At 39.1% G+C, this 23,493-nt stretch overlaps 1 protein-coding gene across 2 annotated transcripts in view; it reads right to left on the bottom strand.

The window, feature by feature from the left end:
* sema3d (sema domain, immunoglobulin domain (Ig), short basic domain, secreted, (semaphorin) 3D) overlaps nt 1-11,762 on the bottom strand; it is a 34,103-nt gene extending 22,341 nt beyond the window's left edge. Inside the window, exons 1-3 of one of the 2 annotated variants that reach the window (XM_030137499.1) lie at nt 11,499-11,762; nt 4,044-4,301; nt 125-285 (exon numbers count right to left, since the gene is read on the bottom strand). In XM_030137499.1, the coding sequence (XP_029993359.1) occupies nt 125-285; nt 4,044-4,251 (369 nt within the window). In that variant the 5' untranslated portion in view covers nt 4,252-4,301; nt 11,499-11,762. The remainder of the gene's footprint in view (nt 1-124; nt 286-4,043; nt 4,302-11,498) is intronic. The other variant, XM_030137500.1, reaches the window with a different exon arrangement.
* Nucleotides 11,763-23,493: the final 11,731 nt, after the last annotated feature.

The raw sequence follows: 23,493 nt of genomic DNA on the forward strand, positions 1-23,493 counted from the left end.
AACGCTGTTGTTTATTTGTTGCTCTAAATCCACTCTTGGCCCTATTTTTGTGTGTTGAAGCTTGATTTAAGATCCTTCTATATGTCATCATCTGAATATCTCTACTGGTCCCAGGATCGTGTACCTTTCTTGGATTTCTGTTCTGATTATCTGGATCAAGCAGGTAGATGTGATCCCTGGCTCCCAAGAGGAGACGACCTCTTTCTTCATCCAACAGCAGTGAATGGGAGTGGAGGCCCTCAGAGGGGCCCAAAAACAGAGATACACTACTAGCTTGCAGCAATTCTAAGTAAGAGAGGGAAAGACAAACACAAAAGAATAAAGGAATTCATGAATACACAGAATACAACATATGCACACAGCTTACATTTAATAGTCCACCACCAAGTGCGGAATTGCAACATGTTATGAAACATACTTAAGCAGAATTGGAATTGTCAGCGGTCTTATTCTTGCAGTCACTGATACATATTCTCTTCTAGAGAAAGACATGTCTCAGCTTGACTTGAAAGTGACTAATCCTCTGTGGTTCAACACCTTAGCAGCACATATTGATAGAGATGAGATACAGTAGCATGGATTTCAACAGCTCTCACATGTCACATTATCAGGGTATTTTTAAAAGTGCAGCATTAACTGGATATCTTTCAGTTTATCCAGTGCTTAAAAAGCAGATGAGGGAGATGAGGGATTTATTATTATCTAATAATCCCATTTGTCGACAACTGAACATCATTATAAATATGAACTGTTTTTTTGTTGAAATAAGATAAATTATGACGAGATCAGGTAGAATATCTGATCATTCGTTATCTAGTGATATGAGTTTCTGTTTGCTCGGATTTTACAGTAGGCAATAGAAACATCCATACATGATGTACAAAGTTGAAACAGTTTGATAAGATGTATTTTTGGTCTTCAGACTCTCTGTCTCCAAGCTCTTATAAAGTTTTCTGTGAGCTGAATATTGACATTCTCAATACAGTGTCCTTGATCTTGTTGATCTCAGGAAATCTCTCCTATTGCGGGTTTCTTTTCAGTGCACCAGTATAGCAACATGCCTTGTATAAACACTTGCTCAGTGTGGGGGAGTCCTGTGGGAGTCACTTTGAAAGGATTGACATTGTGATTACCCTCTTGGTGTGAAGGATTGGAGAGGTTACCAACCTTCAATATTTGAACTTCAAGGAACCCCCTGCACCACGCAATCCTGCTTAATACCCCCTCCTATACACAGGCTCACACATACACACACAACACCCCCCACATGCTTATATCTTTCACCCTTACACACACATCACAGCAGACTAAACCTCACATAGAGATTAGGCCCGCTAGCATTTGGCTAGCACTAATCTGTTCTGTAAACACACCGCACTATGAGCCCATTGAAACAGCCCCCTTAGCTGTTTCTGCTTAGCTCTGCGCTATACACCTCTCTTAATAGAAGAGGGACCTCAGTGGCTCTTATTTGGATCCTCCAGTGGGGCCCACACATTTATTTGAGTAAGACATCACATCACCAAGGAGTCATATGGCCAAAAGGGTTTAGGCCTTACTGCCATGATGCAAGTGTATCAAGAAACTCAGCATTATTAACTATGCCTAGAGTTTCCATGAAACCAAAAAGTGAGTCTGAATAAAGCATCACATGCAAAAGATATAGAATACGGTTACAATCATTGTCGCATATGCTGTCTGATTATTTAATCATGAGTTGAGCCATATAGAAATGAAGCATAATGCACTGAGAGGAGTGGAAATGGAGCAGCTCATGTTGCAAGATTACAGTTTAGTATTAATATTCAGTCTGGGATGTTCTGTCCATGCTTTCAGAATAAACAGTTAGTGTTACATGCTGTCCAGACAATATTATTCATAAGATGGATGTGTTTTAATACTGAATAACTCAGTTATTGAGCAGCAATTCACAAATAAATGTGTTTTCCTCTAAAAAGTCTCTCTTGTTAATAAATAGACTCATATATGTGAGTTATGCAGGCCTTTTAACTGAGCACATATGTATTAAATTATCAGTCTGGTCACTAATCAAATACCAAGGAATAACTATGATCTAACTTAGAAGCAAATTAAAAATGACTTACATCACAACAAAATACTCTAGTTTCCAAGTGCTTTTGGCGAAGGCCCACATTACAGAATGATTACAGATAGGATTTCCAAAGCAAGGTTCATATTTTTAGCTGAAGATAGTTGTTTTGGAGGTGTTCACTCAATCAGGGATGATTTCACTTTGATCATTTAGCCTTCACTCATTGAGGCTGCGCTTTCACAGGAGGCTGATGTTATGTTTGAAGAATGATCTCTGCTGGGTGATGTTGCTTTTGAAGGGATAATGAGATGATGACAAGATATGTGCATGATGCGTGTGCACTGAGTTGGAGGTGATTTTGCCTTTGATGGATTCCTCTTTGCTAGAGTCCTGACTGATAGACCCAAACATGGACTTCGTTTTACCACTGTTTTGCTGGGGAGTCAGATCATGCCTCTCCTGAATGAACAGTACTGTTTTTAGTCCTGGTCATAGCCAACAATGAGAATCAAAGTAAAGGGTAAAGCCCCGAGAAAGAGTCCAAAAGCGTCTCAGATATTTGGCCCATTCCAACACATTCACAAGAAATAATACACTGAAACAAACATCAAATGAGACAAACTGGAAAGTTAAATACTACCCTAACTGCTGAGTAAACACTGTCCCTAGCAATCATTATTCCTGCCACTACTTACTTATATTTATGTTGGACACACAGGACATAAAAATGAATCTATTTTCAGCCACACTGAGTTGGAAGGTTTTGACTTGAAGAGAGCTTTTAGGGGTTGGAGTTGGAGTGAGTTTACTTATAGGTCACAGTGGGGATTCAATTTTATGGAGCAAGACTGAAGGTCATTTGTTAGGTTTCTTTTAGCTGATACATAGCGTGAGGGATGGAGACTTTGAAGTAAAGTTTGCGCTGGATTTCAGAATTGGTTTTAAGGAGAGCAATAATTTAGCTCTCCCCCGGAGAAGCAAAGTAAAGTTTAAGATTAAGCTGATGCAAAACATAGTACATGGTCAGAGTGTGCAATGCCACAGCAAAGAGGGACTTGGTCATATACCTAAAACCAAGTGAATGACAATCTCCTATGGACCAGGAACAAATAAATGAAATGTGGACATATATTATTGACCTGCAACAACACTGTATTTTATTAACCCTTTATCGGACAAGTGACTATTTTTGGTAATTTCCACAAACATTAAATATGGGGCCAATCCCATGGCCCCAGTGAGGTCCAGAAGCTTGATGGTTTTTTATAACACTATACAGTGAGTCAGACAAATTTTATAGACATTTTGAAGGTGTAAATAATGAATATGAGTGATTTTTGTCAGTTTATGACCTTATGACAGTTGTTTTATTACACGTCTTTAATTTTCAGCAAATGCTACTCCGATGTTTTATGGCAAGAGGAGGAATATGACGATTTCCAATAACATAGAAAGGTGGAAATTTTGAATTTCAGAGTATTTCAATGAGTGCCCTATAAAGGGTTAACAATATATAGGTCATTTTGTCACTATCATAAATAATTGACATATAAACCTTGACTTAATCATAACATTGTAATATGAAAAACAGAATTATGAAGAAGCTAAATGGGGCAGCAGCTATATCTTAAAGATATCACTATAATTTCCAGTGATGTTTCAGAATTTACTTGAACAATGTGAATGCATTTGTACTAATCTATATTTTAAATTCAATGCACAGCCATGTGCACAGATCCCTCTAGAGAAAGAGACAAATGAAAGACAAAATGCTACAAAACAGCAAGAAGCATTAACTGCATGAACTGCTAGAAAAAACAATAAAAAGGTAATCAGAGATTAAGTCAGCAGAAATGAAGCATTGTGGGTCTTAGCAGGTGAACAAACAAAATTAAACAAAATGTACTATTCTCTGAGTAGATGATTAACTAAATGTAAGATGTAAGTATAATTCGATTCACGGTGGGATCAACAATATTTCAATGCTTACCTCTGTGGCTGAGTTTGACCCTGGGGACACTTTGTTTGATGCTTGCTCCAAAAGGGATGATGGCCAGCAACATTAACCCCACTAATACGACCACTGGAAGGGATAGTGTCCTCATCATCTTTCCTTTGCTGCCATAATTGCTGCCAGACATGCAGTGTCGAGTCCCAAATGTATTCAGACTCTGATTGCCAGAGTCCTCTTCCTTCATGGTGTGTGAAGTGGTCTTGGTCTATTCTCAATCTGTCCTTTTCTGCAACCCTGGAGAAAGACCAGTGTAAAGAGTCAAGGGAGGAGCAATCATAGGTGCATGTGTGTGAATGTGTCTGACTGTGTGTATAGTCTATTCTAACTTTATGCAGGATATCTATACTTTTGTCTCCTGCCTATTCAGCTGTTTCACCATGGTGCCCCACAGGCATGTCGCCTTTCTTTACCCATCCTACATCAGCTGTTGCCTGTCACCGGCTTTCCTTTTGTGTAGCTTTTAAATCTGTTTGCCCTAAACAAAGGTCCGTCACATTCTGCCATCTTTCAGTCTGCAGTGCTTCTTTCAGTCTCTGCTTCATCTTCTATTCACATGAATAACTCATTTAACTTTTTCTAAATTACACTTGCCAATAGTTTTAGTAGTATCCAGTGACCCTTTCAGGTCCTCCTTTATTTCCTTTAAAAAATGAGCCATGTCTTGTCTGGGATGTCACAGTTCTTTTAATAGGCCAATAGCATACACATTAATCCGGTCTCAGTAAAAAGTAAGCTTTAAGCGAGAACAGTCATGGGAACACTTACTGGCTTTTCTGTTGCTAATAAGCAAGGAGAGCTTGAGTGATGCGCAGTAACTAAACATGGGACCAAGTGGTATTACTGAAGCAGCAAGGGAAGTCTTTTGTTCAGAGGACAACATCTATATTTAATGATAAGAAAAGTGGGAAAATGATCATTAAATGTTACAAGGGCGTGCAGCTGACAATATGGGTTTACAGAACCTCCATTTCTTTAGTTGCACTGACAGATAAGTAAAGAAGAAATCAGGAAACAAGATGTCATTAGTAATATTTTAAGTGGTTTTCTTCCACCTTAAGAAAATACATCACATTATGCAGTTACCTGGAGTGCAATATCACCTCCTGAGTACCCCTAATTTTTTAATCATTTTGTGTGTGTGGCATATCCCCCTAATCAACGTCTTAATACACAGTTTTATCTGTTTTTAAAGCCGCATTCCTGGATTCTGCAGCTACCTAGCTACTAATTAACCCAGCAGTTGATGAGGGATAGGAAATTAATGAATGCATTAAAAGAATGTGCAGCCTCCCCCTCAGACCTTACTGCTCCATCTCCCTCATTCATTTCCACCTCCATCTCCGTGAACATTCATCAACTTGCCACATGACAACATAAACAATGTCAAGCTAAATTAGTAGGTCTGATGTAACACACGCTGTCACATATCTGAAATACTCCAACCGTAACACAGAGCGTGCTGCTTTCACATTATGTTTGTCAGGAGGTAAAATCCTTTAACAAGCTAAACAGTATCTGTGCAGAAATGAAATATGGTAAATATCTAACCGTATACATTGATACAAGTCTCCAGACAGATTTGTACAGCATGATAAAATATATTATAGTATGTCAGACAGATAAAAGCTGTAATAACTCATTTCACTCACTTATTCTCTGTCAAGTTTTGTTATCCAGTGTTTGAAACCTGAGTTCATTATGGAGAATCAGGGCAGAGTGGCAAAAATCCAAGCACCCTGTGGCTTTAAAGTGGAGAGGATTAGACACTGATAAACAGACTGTTGTTTATTTAAGATGACAAATTGAGGCACCTTCACACCTTCAGGGTTAGAAATACAGATATCGAGCTGTGCGAGATGGATGGCCAATCGGCAAACTGAGTGAGAAAGTTAGAGAGTCAAAGAAGGTTTAAATCTGTGCTGTCTGTGTGATGCTGGTGAGCTTTATCCTCCACTACCCTTTTCTATCCTGTCTTCAGGGAAGCAGTGACACAGTCTCACCCATGTGAGTAGGGATCATGTAATGTATCTCTCTTCACCGCTTGGCTGCCCACATCTATCAGCGGTGCTGGGAAAAACAGCCCCCCCCCAAACAAAGGAGAAGCGCAAGTGATAGAAGAGGGGCATTAAATAAACGCCATCTGTTCTGAAAAGAATTACTACAGTAGAACAACATGCATTATACCAGGGGAAGACTGTACATGACAAGCAGCCTGTTCTTGGGAAAGAGTGAATAAAGGAAATGAAAAACAAGACAGAAAAAAGCATAGCTAAAGAGAAAGGTGAGAATGAAAAGAAACAGACAGCTTATGCCATGTGGGTTATGGTAACACTCCTGTTTCCTGCTAGCTAAATTCCCTGTTGTCTTTGGCAGCATGACCGGCACACGTTGCAGGGGGTGATGGGAAACAATCCTGATGGTAATGGTGACAGATTTAAAGCACTGAGCCAATGTGGGGCTGTTGGCTTCTGATACTGACCAAATATGTAGAATCTCATGTACCCCAGAAACATACAAGAGTTTTAATGTTTGAGGACACCACATATAACAGACAAATACAGTGACATGCATTACCCAGCAAGAACGAGTAACTTAGAATGATATGTCAGGGGAAATTTTAAGTGGTTTAAAAGGACATACTTCCAGGATGTATTTCCAGTAGAAGTCGCTAACAGTCATAAGGGAGCAGATGGTGAAGAACTGCTCTAGCCGTGGGCATTCTCACACAGAGACCACCACTAATGAGGCATTTAGCAACACCCAGGTGCCCTGTAGAGTGTACTATTATCACATCCCTCCATCTCCACAGGACAGAGTGCATTAGCCTGGCTATTTGTCATTATTCCCTGACCACAGGCACTGGCCAGGCAGAACAACATAGGTAATTGTTTCTAACTCTCAAGACATTCGTTGTTTTTCTTGGCAACAGTCAATCAAGTTTTTTTTAACTTTGCATTTAAGCAAAGCCTTTTTCTCCCATGTGAGTCTGTGTGAGTTCATGTCTTGAAAGGGATAATACACAACTAACTCCAGACCACACGATTTGTATTTTCAATAAACACAATATATAAAGCCGGCGCAAGAAGTATTAAATTTTAAAGTTTTTTTATTGGTTATAACTCCAGTTATAGATGGCAGTAAAGAAGAAACACAACACTGTTCAAAAACAGACAAGCCCCATTCTTATGGTTTATGTCTTGGAACTGTAATGTACAGTGTATTTTAGAGGAAGGGCACTTTGTTAAACTTCATAACAAAATAAACAAAGTTAAAACTCCCTCTGCGTGTTAAAACTCTTATAAAAGCTAGAAATATTTACTGACAGTGTATGGCATGCCATTCTCCTACCTCCTATCCACTCGATGTTAATGTATAGCACACAATACTATACCTTAAAAACGTTAAAATAACTTTGATACATTGCAAATCTCACTATGTTTTACTATATCCTCAGAATTAACTGATGTCAGAGACCAAATATAAAACATGTGATCTTTTTCTGGACTGTGATTAAAAACTGCAACCTTTATACTGTTATCCTAAAGCTTTATGGGAACTTTTATGACATTACCTCTTCCTTTTCTTCTGTGATTTGTTTACTCAAGCCATAAAGTAAACATCGAGGAAGCAAGCTGTGATTCATTTTAGATTGGAACCTCAAACATTACCCTCTTTATCTGACTGAACACCGTATCTTTCAGCACAGCGTGTGTTTCTCCTGGGAAATTACATATCACTCCAAAAAATGAATGTAAAACAAATTGCAAAACTATCCCCTTCCACATGAAATTTAATCACCCAAACATGGTGATTGAGACAGAGATGAACTTTGAAGTTGAAAATGCAGCAGCAAATTAGCCCTAAATAATGAATGCATGGTACAAATAATGTTAGGTAAGGATATCTAATCCCTCTCAGTGGACTAGAAAGGGATTATTTGATCTCTTGCCATTAGGAAAGTCTGTATATCCTGCAGTCATTTGCTTTTATGTACCTAATAAATCCTATAAATCTTAAAGCCACAAGCTGTCCAGCTGCAGAATCCACCCTTTCACACAACATAACAGCAGTGGAGAATTGACAGTGAGTTCTATTGCCACAGCAAAAGAGTTCAGGTTGGGGGCTGCATCACATAAATGCATTTACAGCATCACATTATAAGAACACGCATCACATGATAATCACACTGCGCTTGTAACTCATATGCATGAAATCAATGAATGGTAATGCCAAGAGAACATTCCTGTGGAATTCCTTCCGTTTCGGAAGTGAAGTGAGTATGTCTGTGGCGAAAAACCAAAGAAGATGGATAAAATTCCAACCCTGAGGTCCTGTCTGTCTGCATTTGTGCCTCCTTAAGCTGAAAGCACTGTTGAGAGACACCAAGCAACTGCTGGTATGGTAACTAAATACACCAGCCCTAGATAATAGCCTCGTGCTGGCATTGTTACTCCACTCACTTATTTTGAATGTTGCGGTTTCATCCTCCTGTCTTTGTCAGTGGAAAATGGAGCCTGCAGCTAATCTACTAAACCATAAGGAACTTAAGAAAGTGTAAACTAAGAACTGCTATCACATCAAGGTTGGACAGAGAAGTGGGAGGGTGGGAAGTGATACTGGATCTGTGTTTTAGGTCTAGAGAGGATGGAAACAGGAAAGCACAAACACTGTGTAACCCAGACAACTGTATATAGATAAACATGCAGATATGTTTACTGATGAGACACGACAAATCAAGTAACTCGAACCACGCAGAAAAGGGCATGACCCGAGCATGCGATGCTGAATGTGTAAGAGTGTGAATGTATCAACATATGTGTGTGTAACATAATACCATCCTGTGGTAAGCAGATGGGAGCAATAGGGCATGAAAACAGTGATTGACAGTTGTAAGTGCTCTCGCTTGTCTCCTGATGACCTGAGGCTAAAAGGGCACACCTTTGAATGCTATGCAACAACTCCTCTCAAGCAGGTTACTATACTCTACAAATGTGGGAGGGAAATCTTTTGTTCTTACTTGTAAAGTGGAAGAATTTTGGTGAATGGTTCTCTCAGCATCAGTCCAGTGCAGTTCATTACAGACAGGCCAAACTCACTATTCCCAAATGTGCAAGGCAGGCGAACACAGCCAGGCTGTCTGTCTGCAGGTCATTGGCACCTACACGTTGTAGACTCTCTAAATATACTAACATCACCACTGCAGGATAGGTACCCTAACTGCTTTGTCTGCACTAAAACATTCTGGAAAAACAGCCATATAAGGCAAGATAAGTGTGCTGCACAGCAACAAGGCTGTTTTATAACTTCTCAGCCAAAACCTGTTGAGTTTTGAGAAAGTTTTGAGTTTTCATCACTGTCCAGGAAAAAGTTTCAGCATGAACTGCATGACACTATGACAGAGTGCAGGAATGGTGCTGTAGGCCATTCAAAACAAAGCCAAATATTGATACTGTAACTTTTTTTAACACTTGATTAGACTAGGCATGCAATAGAATAAAGGAGTAAACTCAGCTTTGTATCAAAAATCTCTCTCAAGCAACATTTATATTCATTTAAAGCTGCAAAATATCCTTTAAAGTGCTATAATAGGCACTAACTTTAACACTCAGGCTGTGATTTCAGCTCCAATCCTCAGCCTGTGACTGCATGTGTATACAACGAACTCTGTTAAGTATGCCTAGCAGACACCATCTCAGTGATGTAATGATTGGACAGCGTTTAAAGAGGAAAATCACACAAAGTTTCCTGACTTGTCTTGTTGTAGCCCGAAGCAGAAATCCTTTATTTACCTCAGTCCTTCTGATCAAACACCCTGAAACACCTGCCACAGAAATCAATATCACACTACTGCTTTCACTCCCTCTTTGTGTCTTTTCTTTGATAGTTGCATTGCCTGTCGCACAACACCACCTCAACCTAAAGCTCCTTGTAGGGAGTTAAATAAACCTCTGGAATAGCAGTAAGTGGAGAGCGGGTCCTTGAGATGGTTACATATACACACAGGAGAAGAATGGCTAAATACCTACACTACAAAACCCATGATCAAGTCTTCCTTCTTTTACAAAAATACACAAACACATACAGCGAAATCAGTAAGTACCATGTTCCCAGAAAAAACCTTTAATGTACTATGAGTCTACTGTACTATTACTTTGGAATTACAAACATACTTGACTGTTTAAGTGCACCTAGTCACATTCAATTTTAGGGTCTCTGCAGCCCCCACACTCACTCCCCTCACTTCAGACCCTTTCAAACACTTGTCAAACATAGAACTTTAAGAATATGCAACTGAACCAGCATTTAATACAACATCTGCCTGTCTTCTTGTTTCTCAGCTGTGTAAAATAAACACTGACGCATTGTGATGCATTCTTTTGTTGTTGCAAAGTCAAATGCTTTAAACTCCTGAGACCCAGCAATTCATTTTTGTCCTCTGTACAGGACAAAAGTTTCACAGCTATTTAGTTATTATACAGTTATTTAACCCTTTCATGCATAGTGGTCACTACAGTGGACAGTTATTCTACTTCTCTTCTCTTGTATATTCATGGGTTTTGCTGTTTTAGTTCCATATTAGTCAACACAGTGGACACTTATGCATCATGTAACTTTGCTGTTCTTGATAAACCTGATCTGCAGTAACACGTTTGAGTGTAAATCAGTTGTTATTAGACTGTAATTATCACTTTTTCTTTAAAAAAATGGGTATTTTTGCATATTATCCCCATGAAGTGAGTAATAACTATTAGAGTATGTTTAAATATGAGAAAACATCAGATTAGCAGCATTAAAAGTGTTTTTATTTCATAGTTTTCACAGTATACCAGTAAATACACATTTCTTGGCTTCAAAAATTAAACGCATCATATCCATTTGAGTGGACATTTTTGCAACTCCATGAAAAATAGGTTCATAAAAAGTTGTCAATCGCATTGGTTTTTTGTTGTTGTTGTTTTTTTCATGCCTAAAGAGGAATTCAAACGGGGGAAAAATCATGATTAAGGTTCTTATAATTCATGCATGAAAGGGTTAAATGTAAAAAAAAAAAAATAAAAATAAAAAAAAAAATACAACATTTAATTTCCTGGATCTCAGGAGGTTAAACTAAAATTCTAAACCACTCTTTCATTTTCATTAATACACTACCTCGTTACTTTTAGTGCATAAAACACATAGTCCATTTTTTGGAGAATGTGTACTCCAGGAAATCCTTGAAAAATCTTTTTTAAAAAAATTAAAAAATTCTAGTTTGTTTGACTTTCATAAATTATTCACCTGAACTTCTCAAACTCAACTTAACTACATCAACGCACTCACACAAAGTATTCAGTACGAAGTTAGCATTACAATAAACAAAACTTATATCTTAAGAGTATAATATGTATGGCTGACATTATTTTAGCAGATCTGTTGTGCAGTTCATCTTACCTGGGCTCTGAACTCCGTCTCCTTTCACATGCAACACATGCCCGGGCTTTTACGCAGCTGCGTCACTTGCCTTAATTGCCGGACGCGCAAAGAAAAGTAACCAAAACTCTGACACTTGCGCTACTTATCCTTCAAGAAAAGTCTATGGATAAACAAAATACTTCCCCCTTAAATATTTCCACTCCCCTTAATTGCCGGTAAACGTACCCTGGCTCTCTTGAACTGTTGGTGCACTCTGTTGGTGTGTGTTGGGTCTCTGGTAACTCTGTGGCACTTCGCTCCAAGGAGGACAGACGGCAGCCTCCCAATTACGCAGCCGCCGCTGGAGGGGAGGGGCCCGGGCAGCATCTGCACCGCTGCCGGCCAGAGCCACGGAGCCTCTGTGTGGTCACTTCACAGCCTCACTTTCACCCAGTTTGCGCTGGATGTGATATTTCTTTTCAGTAAGTTCCATTTGAGTTTAGTGAATAGTGAATGGTGTTCCAGTGTACTTCAATTCAAATCAATATTAATTTGTTCTTAAAAGCAACAGCAAAGTATGTGCAGCTTAACCCATACAGACCCAGTGCTACTTTTGTGGCAGTTTCCAAATGAATTTTTCTTTCTATTCAACCTTTCTTAAGTGATTTATCACCATTTATTATAATATTATCCTCTGTAGTTTGCATTTTTTCAGTGACAATCAAGTATTTACCTGTATTTAACCCTTTCATGCATGAATTATGAGAACCTTAGTCAAGATTTTTTTTTCCTGAGTGTTTTTATTCCTCTTTAGGCATGAAAAAAAACAATGAGATTGATTTTTTTTTTTAACCTATTTTTCGCGGAGTTACAAAAATGTCCACTCATTTGGAAACCATGGGTTTAATTTTTGAAGCGAAGAAACATGTATTTAAAATTTAAAATACAATATCAGAAAGTGATCAGCTGTGAAAACTATGAAACAAAAGCATTTTTGATGCATCTAATCTGATGTTTTCTCACCTTTTGTCATACTCTAATACTAGTTGTTACTCACTGGAGATAATAAATTTAAAAAAAAAAAACTTTTTATTTAAGAAAACTGTTAATTACAGTCTAATAAGAATTAGCAGTTGATTTACACTCAATCATGTTACTGCAGATCAGGTTTTATCAAGTATTTATCAGTAATTGTGTGAATTGCAGTGTATGGGATGGTGCATAAGCGTACACTGTGTTAGCTGATATGGAACTAAAACAACAAAACCCATGAATATACAAGAGAACAGCTGTAGAATAACTGTCCACTGTAGTGACCACTATGCATAAAAGGGTTAATTTACTGATTACGTACTTAAATCATCAAGTTATTACATTTGAGGATTATTATATCAAAAATTTTAGAAAAAGTAACTTTTTCAACAAAATCTGTTATTAACTGAACATAAACCAAGTGTCTCCATTCACTGTCATTGATCAAACTCCATGGGTTTTACTGGTGAATCAGTGTTTTAGCAGATGTCGGTGTTTCCACATTCACTACGGAGCCTCTGAACATCCAAATGGGTCATATCTGATGACCATGAAAAGATGACAAACTGCATTTTACACCAATTCTTTACATGTATTGATAGGATTAGTGGATCAGCAGATATTAAACAGTTTAGATCAGATGGTTTGGGTCGCCAGTGGCTTTTTGGGTCTTTATGGGTTAAAATAACAGAGAAATTCTGCAGCACGGTATTGAAAGGGCATAGAAAGATGAAATTATAGTAATGGGAAGAAATTTACAGAGCTTATAATAAAATATCACTTCAGTCAATCACTGATTAATAGAAGATTGATCATTTGTTGAAATTCTTGTCAAAAAGACAAATCACGTTGACCATAATCCCATTTTTGAAGCAGTAAAATATAGACACAGTAGGTATTATTCTTATTCTGACTTTGCTTTCTAGACTCAGTCAAGTGAAAGAAAAGTAATGTTACTGTGATGCAACATTACTTTTGGTTTCACTTTATACTACTACTACTACTATTAATAATATATGTACCATGAATTACAGTCAAATTAAAGTGACTTCTAGTGGGAAAATTCCATACTGGAACCATCGAAAGACACCCAGCCTCACTATCTTTTACAGTGGTTGTTAAAATTCTAAAGGCCTTGGCTTATTAGAGTCAGTGACTGTCCATCTGACTGTTTAGTTAAAAGGACATTAACTCTTCACTCAAATAATAGTAATGTATCCAGCATTAAGGTACATTAAGAAGAAGTCTGTTCAGAGCCAGAGAAACATGGCAGCACAACATGATACATTCCAAGGACTCTCATTCAGGTAATAAAAACACACTATTTTTTATTTAGTTTATTGTACACCAATGAAAACACAGCTATATTCCATTTCTGGAGGTACAGTATGTGCCCCAAATCTTACACACTGAGCCTTTAAGAACTAACATAACAACTGTTTTTAGAATCCTCCTATAATTATTTAGTATTTAATAAGTGGGGTTACATATATAGTCAGAACCTGTGGCCTTTCTGAAATTGATGTATGTCCCTGTGATTCCCTCTGGAACTGGTGAGGGGTAAAAACCAACAGCTGTATTTGGGTTCAGGGAGCAGATCGTTCAGGGTGGGATGCCTTGGCCGTGTGTCTTCGAGACAGAAGCGTGTGGTCCCAATCCCCTGACTGATTTTGAAGTAAACATGGATTTCTTTGGCACTCTCGTACATGTACACACAGACGAGACTCTGTTCAAGTCCACACACTTTTTTTTTCTTTTGGCAGATGTTGGGGAAGGGTCAAAGCCAAGTACACACAAAGGTCATATTCAGTTAAGATGAAAGATGTAATGTTGGACCAAGAAAAGAGAGTGTCAGTGTGTTCCACTCGTAAAGTGAGAGTGGATATGCTGTTTTTTTGCACTTTGGTGATGGTTGACCTATTGTTCCCCCAGCTCTGGGTGTGTAACTTTGGCTGATGTGACATGGTTACCTCTAATAAGAGGATTAGGCTATAGGTTAACAGGTTAAAACAGTGTCCACCCTGCCTGCTGGGAGATTTTGTGTCAGGGTGTAAACTTCCATAAGACAACTCCCATACACACACAATCACACACTCACAAAATAAAACCATTCGCAATGAGCATCACAGATGTCATAAAATGCCCAAAACCAACACATACTAGCCTGCGGTGTGTCATGTCTTTTCCATCCCTGCCCATTCCCCTAAGAGTTACATATTGTGCATGCTCCTGTGTGTGTCAGTATGTGTTTTTATGTGTATAAGCTCTTGAGACATGTTTACTCATCTTCTCTGAATATTTTAGATTCAGAGGTATTCATGTGGGGAAAGGATTATAATGTTATAGTATTAATAAAGAATAAAAAGCTGTGTTTTGATTTCTCATAGATTTATTTTCAGTGAAGTCTCAGTTTGGAAAGCATCCACAAAGATCTATTTAACCTGGAACCTACCCAATCTGCACATTACATTATCAGCTTTACTCTTCTGCGCTTCTCAAGGTACCAATTTGCACCCCTGGAAAGATTTTTTATTATGAGTGTTTATTGAATTATTTGTTTGTTTTGTTCAGTGTTATTTCTTTGAACATCCCTAATTGCTGTCTGAAAAAGATGGCAGCATGCATACCGCTACCCCTACTGCATACCTTTTTTTCTCAAATTGAGAAACTGTTTAAGAGAATTTTGGCCAAGTGCCCAGAACTGCCGCCCAACTGCTTTAAAATCAAGAGAAAGGAGCAATGACAGCACAACAAGTGGTCCATTCATCAAATTAAGGGTTGGAAAAGGTCATCAGCATCTGAGTGAAGGACAAATTTGTTTTTCATTTTATAGTTAAGTCTCAGTTTGACCAAAGTAAATAGGCAACCTACTGCGCATTACCATAAAAAGTGGAAGTGACAAACTGCAAAGTGAAAAATGCGGCTACGCTTGGATTACAATTGTGATTATAATACGGGTTTCAATTTAGTTCTCAGGGTTAGAAAAACAAGACTTCTTTTCAGTTTCTAGAAAATATGTGTGAATGAACACAAACACACACACATACAAATGCACAGATGCATACAAATACCTGCTTACATAATGCTAGTCTGCGCTGTTTGTTCTGTTTCATGTTTCGTTTTTGTTCTTTTTTTTTTCATTCTTGTCGTCTGATATATGAAGTGTGAGCTCGAACTGAGGGAATTTGGCAGAGCATGATAAAGCAAACCAAAGAATAGCCCTCTAATCCCATGTGATTTCGACAATGTTGTTATCCTGTTGATCCTCCTAAGGATCCTTAGGCGGATCAACTGTTCACTCTGTATGAGGTGGGAAGCTACAGGAAGGTGAGATCAGCAGTTAAACCTTTTTCAGATGGATAACAAAAATCTTGGATAGCGCTGACTGATCTAGCATGAAACTAGGATGGTCATGTAATGTAAACTGCAGAGGATCATACACATTGAGGGGGTAAGAGTTTGTTATTTAAAGTCAAAGAGGATGCCAAATATTTTCTCTTTCAGAGGGATTAACTCTAACAAATTGGAAACACTTTCACCAGTATATTATGTGTTTGGGATGTGTAAGTGGGATATATATCACTTCATAGTGTTTGGTCCATACTCCCAGTCTCTTCCTCTCCAAACACCTGGTGGTTGGTAAAACATTGAAAGTTAAATTATTGTCAAGAGTAGGCTAAAATGCTCTATGAAATGAGGTGAGAGTGCAGAATTTGTTGTAAACTTGGGCATTAATGTTCCATTAGCAGACTCAACTGTATAGAGACGGAAACAGCTTTTCTCACATGCTTGTGGTATTCTCGCAGGAGAGGGCCTTGTGCACAGTCATTAGCGTAAGTTATGGCACAGAATCCAGTGCAATCTGTGAGTAATTTCTTACAGTAATCGTCAAAATCTCCAACCAGAGGGCAGTCAGCCAGGCCCAGTCGACCAGCGACCTCCCACTCCACTTGGGACACACACATACACAGTCACGAATGCTGCCCTAAAAGCTTTAGTGCCAATAGACTTGAACTGATTAACTAATCTTGATAAAATGGGCCACCGCCGGGCTCATAGTGCTTTAAAACAACTGACGGAGAACTAATGATTATCAGTGATTGCCACTTATTGATGATCAAGGATAAGGACATTTCATTAGATCTCAGTCAACAAGCCTGCAAAGACCTTGTGTGTCCTCACATAATGTCAATTTAAGTTGAAGCAAAGTCTCATCACTGATATATCATAGACAAACAGCTGAAACCACCCAAATTTAAAGTATTACATCACATATTTTAAGTCAAATAATGTACTTAACATCAAAAGTTCCTTTACCATCAGGATTATTACTGTTCTCAAAGTCTTTGTCAACTTTATTATTACTACTGTAAGATAATGAAGTACAAACTTTAAGGAATACCATATGTTTACTTTTCATTACTAGTGCTTATATTATGCATATTTTTTAGATAAGAACGATTATGTGTGTTTAAACAGTAGAGCTGCATTGGTAGTAATTGTTGGAGGGCTAAGCCTTAAAAAGAAAGAATAACCTGCTTCCAACTTCTTTTTCCTGTTTTTCTCCCCCCTTCGCTCTCTCTTTCTTTCTTCCCCCTTTTTTCTCTTTCCCCCTGCTTCTTCCTTCCAAGATGTGATTCAACAAAAACCCAAAATAATGACAGTGGAATATCAAGGGGAGCCTTATCTACTTTATGAAGTTTCCCTCGGCAAAGCAAATTTGTCCAGCGCAATAAGGCAGCCAGACCACCATTCTGCAGGACAAGACGAGTAATATATTAAAAAAAAAAAAAAAAAAAAGAATAAGGATGTTCTGTAGTTCAACTGGTTCAGGAAATATTAACTAAATAAATAATGAAGCAAGTTCAACATGGAGTTTGGTGTCCCCATGCTCTGCTACTTCATTTAGATAAGTAATACTAGATAATGCTCCAAATGAGAGAAGACAAAAAAAAAAGAATTAATAATCATGGATTAGATTTCTATAGTGCTTTTTAGGTCACTCAAAGTGCTTTACATTATTGACCCATTATCTCACATTCCCCCTCTGGTGGCGGTAAACTACATATGTATCACAGCTGTTCTGGGGTAGGCTGCCATTTCACACCTATATCCCCTCTGACCACCACCAAACACCAGTGTGAGTGGCACTGGAAGCAAGGAGGGTGAAGTGCCTTGCCCAAGGACACAACAGACTGACTAGGACAGAACAGGACTCGAACCACCAACCTTTCAGTTATTGGACAACCCACTCTACCATCTGAGCCATGGCCGCCCATACTGGGTTTTTATAGTGGGCCGATTAATTATGTATTCTTCCAAGGGAATGTTTTTTTTCGAAAAGATTGCATTTGCAAAAAGGTGCTACTCCGTCCAGTTACACATCATCTTTTTTTACATTTTCTTTGCTCAATCTGTCGTTTTCTCTGCAAATAAAACTCCTCTAACATAGTCTATACTTACAAAAGTTTTATACAAACACTGGTTCATCTCGGGTGTAAAAAACATTTCTTTTTGTGCAATAACCCGACTGAGCGTACTTTCGTCCTCCTTCTAAAGCACACGCACAGTGACCCATAGAAAACAGCTCCAGACTGCCATTCCCTGACTAAATGGGAGGCATGGGAGTCACCACTTCAAACATCACAGTCACACAGTCTAAACAATGAACCAAAAGCCTATTAAATGCACTTCCACACACACACACACACACACACACAACTCAACACAAACATTTCAAAATTCCCCAAAGCCATTCTGCAAAAAGGTAAACACTAAACATGTAGGCCCATTAAAGATTGCAACTGTAGCAAAAACAGTCAATCAGTGAGGTAAAAAAAGAAACTAAGAACACAGCAAGAAAATGAGCTCTCTGTCTGTGTTGTGTTTATTTATGTTTCTACTTTGTTAGAATGGCAAGTGTCTGAGCATGGGATTATTTATTTATTTTCAGCAGCCGCATGCAGCTTTGTGGCATATTGCTGCTTACTGAGCGACAAGCGCTGGACGTGAAATGACCTGAAAATGGAAACAGGTGGCATATATAGCAGCTCTGGGAAGAGAAGAAAGGAAGTGTAAAAGACAACTAGATGTATGGCATTAAAGCAGAAGGTAGAGTTCAAAAGAAAAGAAGGAAAAGAGGAAAACGCTAAATCAAAGCTCAGGAAGAAATTCTTTTATCTTTAATCCAAAAAAAATAACATAAAACATCAATCTTCATCTCTAGGTTATTGCATCGGTAATGTAGCTGGAACACATACAAAGACCGAAAACACCTGTGAAACACCTGCGACTACATTTCATTCCTCTCGCTGCATCGCTTCATTTTGATTATTTTCAATCTCAGGCCGTCACTGGATGCCAGATGAGATATTCCACCGTGAGCAGTTAAAGCAGCACGTTAGAATTACACAGACCTGCATCTGAAATTGCTGATGCAACAAACCAAGAACAGAGAAACCATAAAACAACACTCTCAGTCAGGTGAAAAACCACCAAAATGAGGATCACTTTCTCTTGAGCATTTATCTTTTCTTTGCAAGAGAGCGGAGGAAAGTACAGATGATGGAGGAGGGAGTGCCTATCGTCGGAAATGGATGGCTGTTATCTCGCCAACTTGTTCAAATGAATGTTATTCTAAGGAAAATCATCAGCAGAAATGGGTGGAACAAAAATCCAAGCTGGTGGTGAGTTTCATATTCTGTGGACATTAAATCTTGGGGATTTTTTTAACCCTAACTTCCCTACTATCACTCTGACCTGTCAAAATGAACTTTATTTCACGTCCAGCCCAGAAAAACTCATTTTTTTGGCATGGCACCCAGACTAAATAGTTGAGCTGATGTCTGTCTGGAGCTCTTGATAGGCTTTCACATTCTTCTCTAGTGAAATAAACATCTGAAGGTCTCATCTGATTAGCCACTAGCCCTTCTTAGGAGTAGGAGAAGACAAAAGATAGACTGATAGAAGGATAAAGTGTAAATTAGTCCTTCAAGGTAGGAGGCTGACATGGAGTCTCAGATGGGCTACGAGTCTCTGAACAAAACACATTTCACAACATCCTCCCCTGTGTAGCTTGTCAGTGTGTGTACGTGTCTGCATGATAAGGCGCAGCTGTGATGTGTGTCATTTTATCAGACAGACATCTACTCCCCTGATCAGCTGTTCTCACCATGTAAAATAAATCCAAATGTTACAGTAATAGTTTAAACACAGGGGAAATTTTCATGCGCTGATCCCATTATGTGTGAGTGTTAAAGATTTATTATAGATGATAAACCATTTATTAAGGAGTGCAACCACATGTCATGGTTTTGGATGTATTCTGTGGGGTTTAGGAGTTATGTTCGCCGGTTATGACTTGCATTGTCATTAAAACGGGTCAGATGTTAGCAGCTCAGCCTCTGACAGCAAAAGGAAGTGGAGACAGAAGGCATGTGCACTCTACTTCCTGTCAGAAAGCTTAATTGCTGTGTGCCAGTGGGGAGGCTCCAGTCGCGATTTTTTTTGTTTTTTTTCATTCTCTCGCTGTCTTAGAAACCTTTCGCCTTTCCATCTCCACCAGGTTTTTTTGCTGCTACATTGTTGATATGTGATTCATATCAGAGCCAAATAGTGAGGCTGGGATGGATAGAGAAAGCCTAAGGGGAGAGAGAGAGAAAGCGAGAGAGACAGGATTGCAGATAGAGACAGAGCAATGCCTGTGGCCCAACTAGACTCAATTTATGGCATGCAGCTTATCAAACATCACAGTTGACTCAGTCAGGGGTGGTCAGATGGAGGGGGTTGTTCCCTGGGGTCACCCTGCATTCACAAACATTGAGACATGTCACCTTTAAAGATGGAGTTAGGATTTGACGTGCCAGAACAAACAGACGTGGGCCTAAATCATGTGAGCAAATACTGTGTGCTTATGAGGAAAAATGTTTAAAATGAAACCACTTCGCTGTTAATCACATCCAACAGGCATCATTTTAAAATTGGCTTGCTGGCATATTGTGTGTGTACTCACTCAATACCTGCTCTGGACATTTACAGTATTGGAGCAGCTCTACGTTTGGTCTTTCATTGTGTGTAGTACGATGCAGAGCTGCAGTGGGAGTATGTGTTTCAGTGTGTCAGCTCTCTGCATTACCTAAATAAATCGTCTTAAATCGCTGCTGCATCCTGTGCTGGCTTCAGCTTGTAATTGCGGTCAGTCAAGCATAAGAAATGAGAGAGAGGGGCGAGCAGACAGAGAGACAGAGGAGGAAAAGCTCGGAATAGGAAGGGAGATGGTTTTGTAGGATAACCTCAATGCCCCGACCAAAGTACTGTAAACTGTCACGTTCAGAGACCATCGACGTGCCACTGACCTTTTCCTCTAACCGTGAAGAATTTCCTCTATTTTCTCAGCTAGGCTGTTGGACCCTGTTGAACAAATACACAATGAAATTTTAAAAAATTCCATTATTCATTTAAGATTAACGAGGACTAAAGCTGCTCTTTGTGCCATCCATTCACTGTAAGTCAGGGGAGACATTCCCACAACCAAAGTTAGACTATAGGATCAAATTACCGATACAGAATCGACTCTGGTGTTATTTCTAATCTTCTTTACCGCACCACTGATTGCCCTATTTAACTTTAGGCTTATATTTCCACACCTACTCATTTTAACAATGGAATGCATTTACATGACTTTCATTAGGTCTCCGAGGATCATATTGACGATAATGTGCATGCCAGCCGAGCGTGACTTCTATATCCCAATAGTCAACCTCAGGTGTGTTTTTAATCTGCTGCTGCACTTTGGGGAACACTCCATCTTGACGTCTCCTGCTGCCTGGTCTATTGGAAGTCATAAATCACTCCATTACTGTATTTCAAACAATTGAAAACAATTAAGAGCAGTTAAGAACCCAATTACCCACACATTCAGATTATTACGGGACCTCAGCATCATTACAGAGAAGTTCAATGCTAATATGGTCACAATCCATGCAGAGGTGATTCAGTGAGTCACTTACATACACTATAAACCCAATTTTAACTGACCAATTTAAGCTAATTGGAAACAATTGACAGCAGTTGGGAGTTTCAATAAAAATAAAGCCCTCACAGAGTAGTTTTGTTGGGGTCTGTGATGGAGACACATACCAAAGTGCTGGTCAGAAGTCTACAAAACCCCAGGGTCTCAGCAAGGTGGAAGAAATAAGTAATTACAGGTGTGTGTTTATGTGTGTGTATCTCTGAGTACTTTCTAAGGACATTTGTAATAAGGTCCTCGGAGAGAGAATGTGTGGTACTGATGGCTGAATGGGCCAGACCGAGCCATAAAAACACCTTCACCTCCATTAGGCCATAATGAGTGCTGTGTCAGGCTGCTGGATACTGCACTCTGCGCTCCTACCACACAGCTTAAGCCTTCACTGGAGAGGAAATGAGGAGTGATTGGTACAATGACTCACTGTGAAGTAGAAGTGGCACGGGACAAGCCAGGAACATGTGCTAGGACCGGTGGCAGGGTTTCCATTCACTGTGGTACTTATTAACCTGCAGGGTGTTGGTGCTGAAACGGGAAGCAAATCGAAGCCTTTGTATCATTTCATGGGTCTGCTGCATGCTGGACTGATAAAAGTTGCAGGCCAGTGATTTAAATACGTCATTTCACTTTCAGGTACCACTTTCCCCATTGTTCCGTATTTGCACACCTCTCTCTTCGATGCTGTTACGGGCTGGTAACACCTAATTGTGTCATGCAACGATAATCTCTAACGGCTCATTGCACGAATACAGACAGAGTACTGTGTAAAAGTAAATGTATGTAATAAAGGTGAAAAGTTACCTTCATGCTTGCTTTAACTGCACAGAAATCACACATCCAAATGATCAGCTGTGGCAATATTATGACTGAACTGAGGTGAACTAAACCAGAAATTATGTTCCTTTTTAAGAGCTTTTTAAAATGCTAGCAGTTGTTATTTTGGAAATCATATCTCTATGATGTGTGAATATATTACTGCTGCTTTGAATGAAAACTGAAGGTGTGTTGATAGCACTTTAAGAGTCTGGGAGCACAGCGCTGTCTGAGTTTGACACCTATAACCTGAGAAATGGGCAGTAAATAAAGAGGGTAGAAAGATGAGGAGAAGAAAGAAAGAGGTAAAGTGGTGATAAAAGTTTGGAAAATGAAACCTTTATCTGCTTTTCATCTGCAGTAATAGTCATTAAAGCTGAGCTGGTGCTATAGCTCGCAGTAAATTTTTAACCTTTCAAATCACAGGGTCAGTCCTTAGAATCACTTGAAGGAGCTGGTTATAAATCTGAAGGGCTTTATTTTTGTGCACACGGGACAGCTCATTAGATTGGAGCAGTGCAACTGAAACCAATACCATATGGTTGTTAACGGAAGAAACTCAATTAACAAGCTAACAGGGTCGTATGAGGGCATTGGGTTTCAGGAGAGAGATGGACAGATTAAAAAGAGGAAGCTACATGTAGCAGTGGCCAATAATAGGATGTGGTTTCCATCAGCTAACGGGTAATGATTCTTGAGACAATTATGCACAGAGAAGGTCAGTGAAATCTAAAATACATCCCTATAAGGATGAAAACTTCAGCACAAATTGCATCCAACACACACACAAAAAAAGTATCTTCAGTTGAATTTTCTCAACTAAATTAGTAAGTCAATAAAATGAAGAGCCTTTTCCGTACTCCGTAACCCTATGAGCTCACCCGGCTAACCTAACATTTCCCCGGCCTCTACTCAGACCTTAACCTTAAACCCCAACAAATCACCAGTGGCTTTCTTCCAGCCGAATCCATCTCATCTTAAAACCCCCTAACCCTATAAGCCAGACCACTTGGGGAACCATCTCTAGTCTCTCGTCTAACCTCTACCTGTTTGAAGACTCTAGCTTGAATCATGACCTCATTCTGGTGAGTTAATGACATTACAGAAAGCAATGCTCCTCACAGGAAACAAGACTTAAAAACCAGGAAGTTCAGACAGAGGGAT

Source organism: Sphaeramia orbicularis, chromosome 6 (genome assembly GCF_902148855.1).
Source record: "Sphaeramia orbicularis chromosome 6, fSphaOr1.1, whole genome shotgun sequence".
NCBI classification, from domain to species: Eukaryota; Metazoa; Chordata; class Actinopteri; order Kurtiformes; family Apogonidae; genus Sphaeramia; species Sphaeramia orbicularis.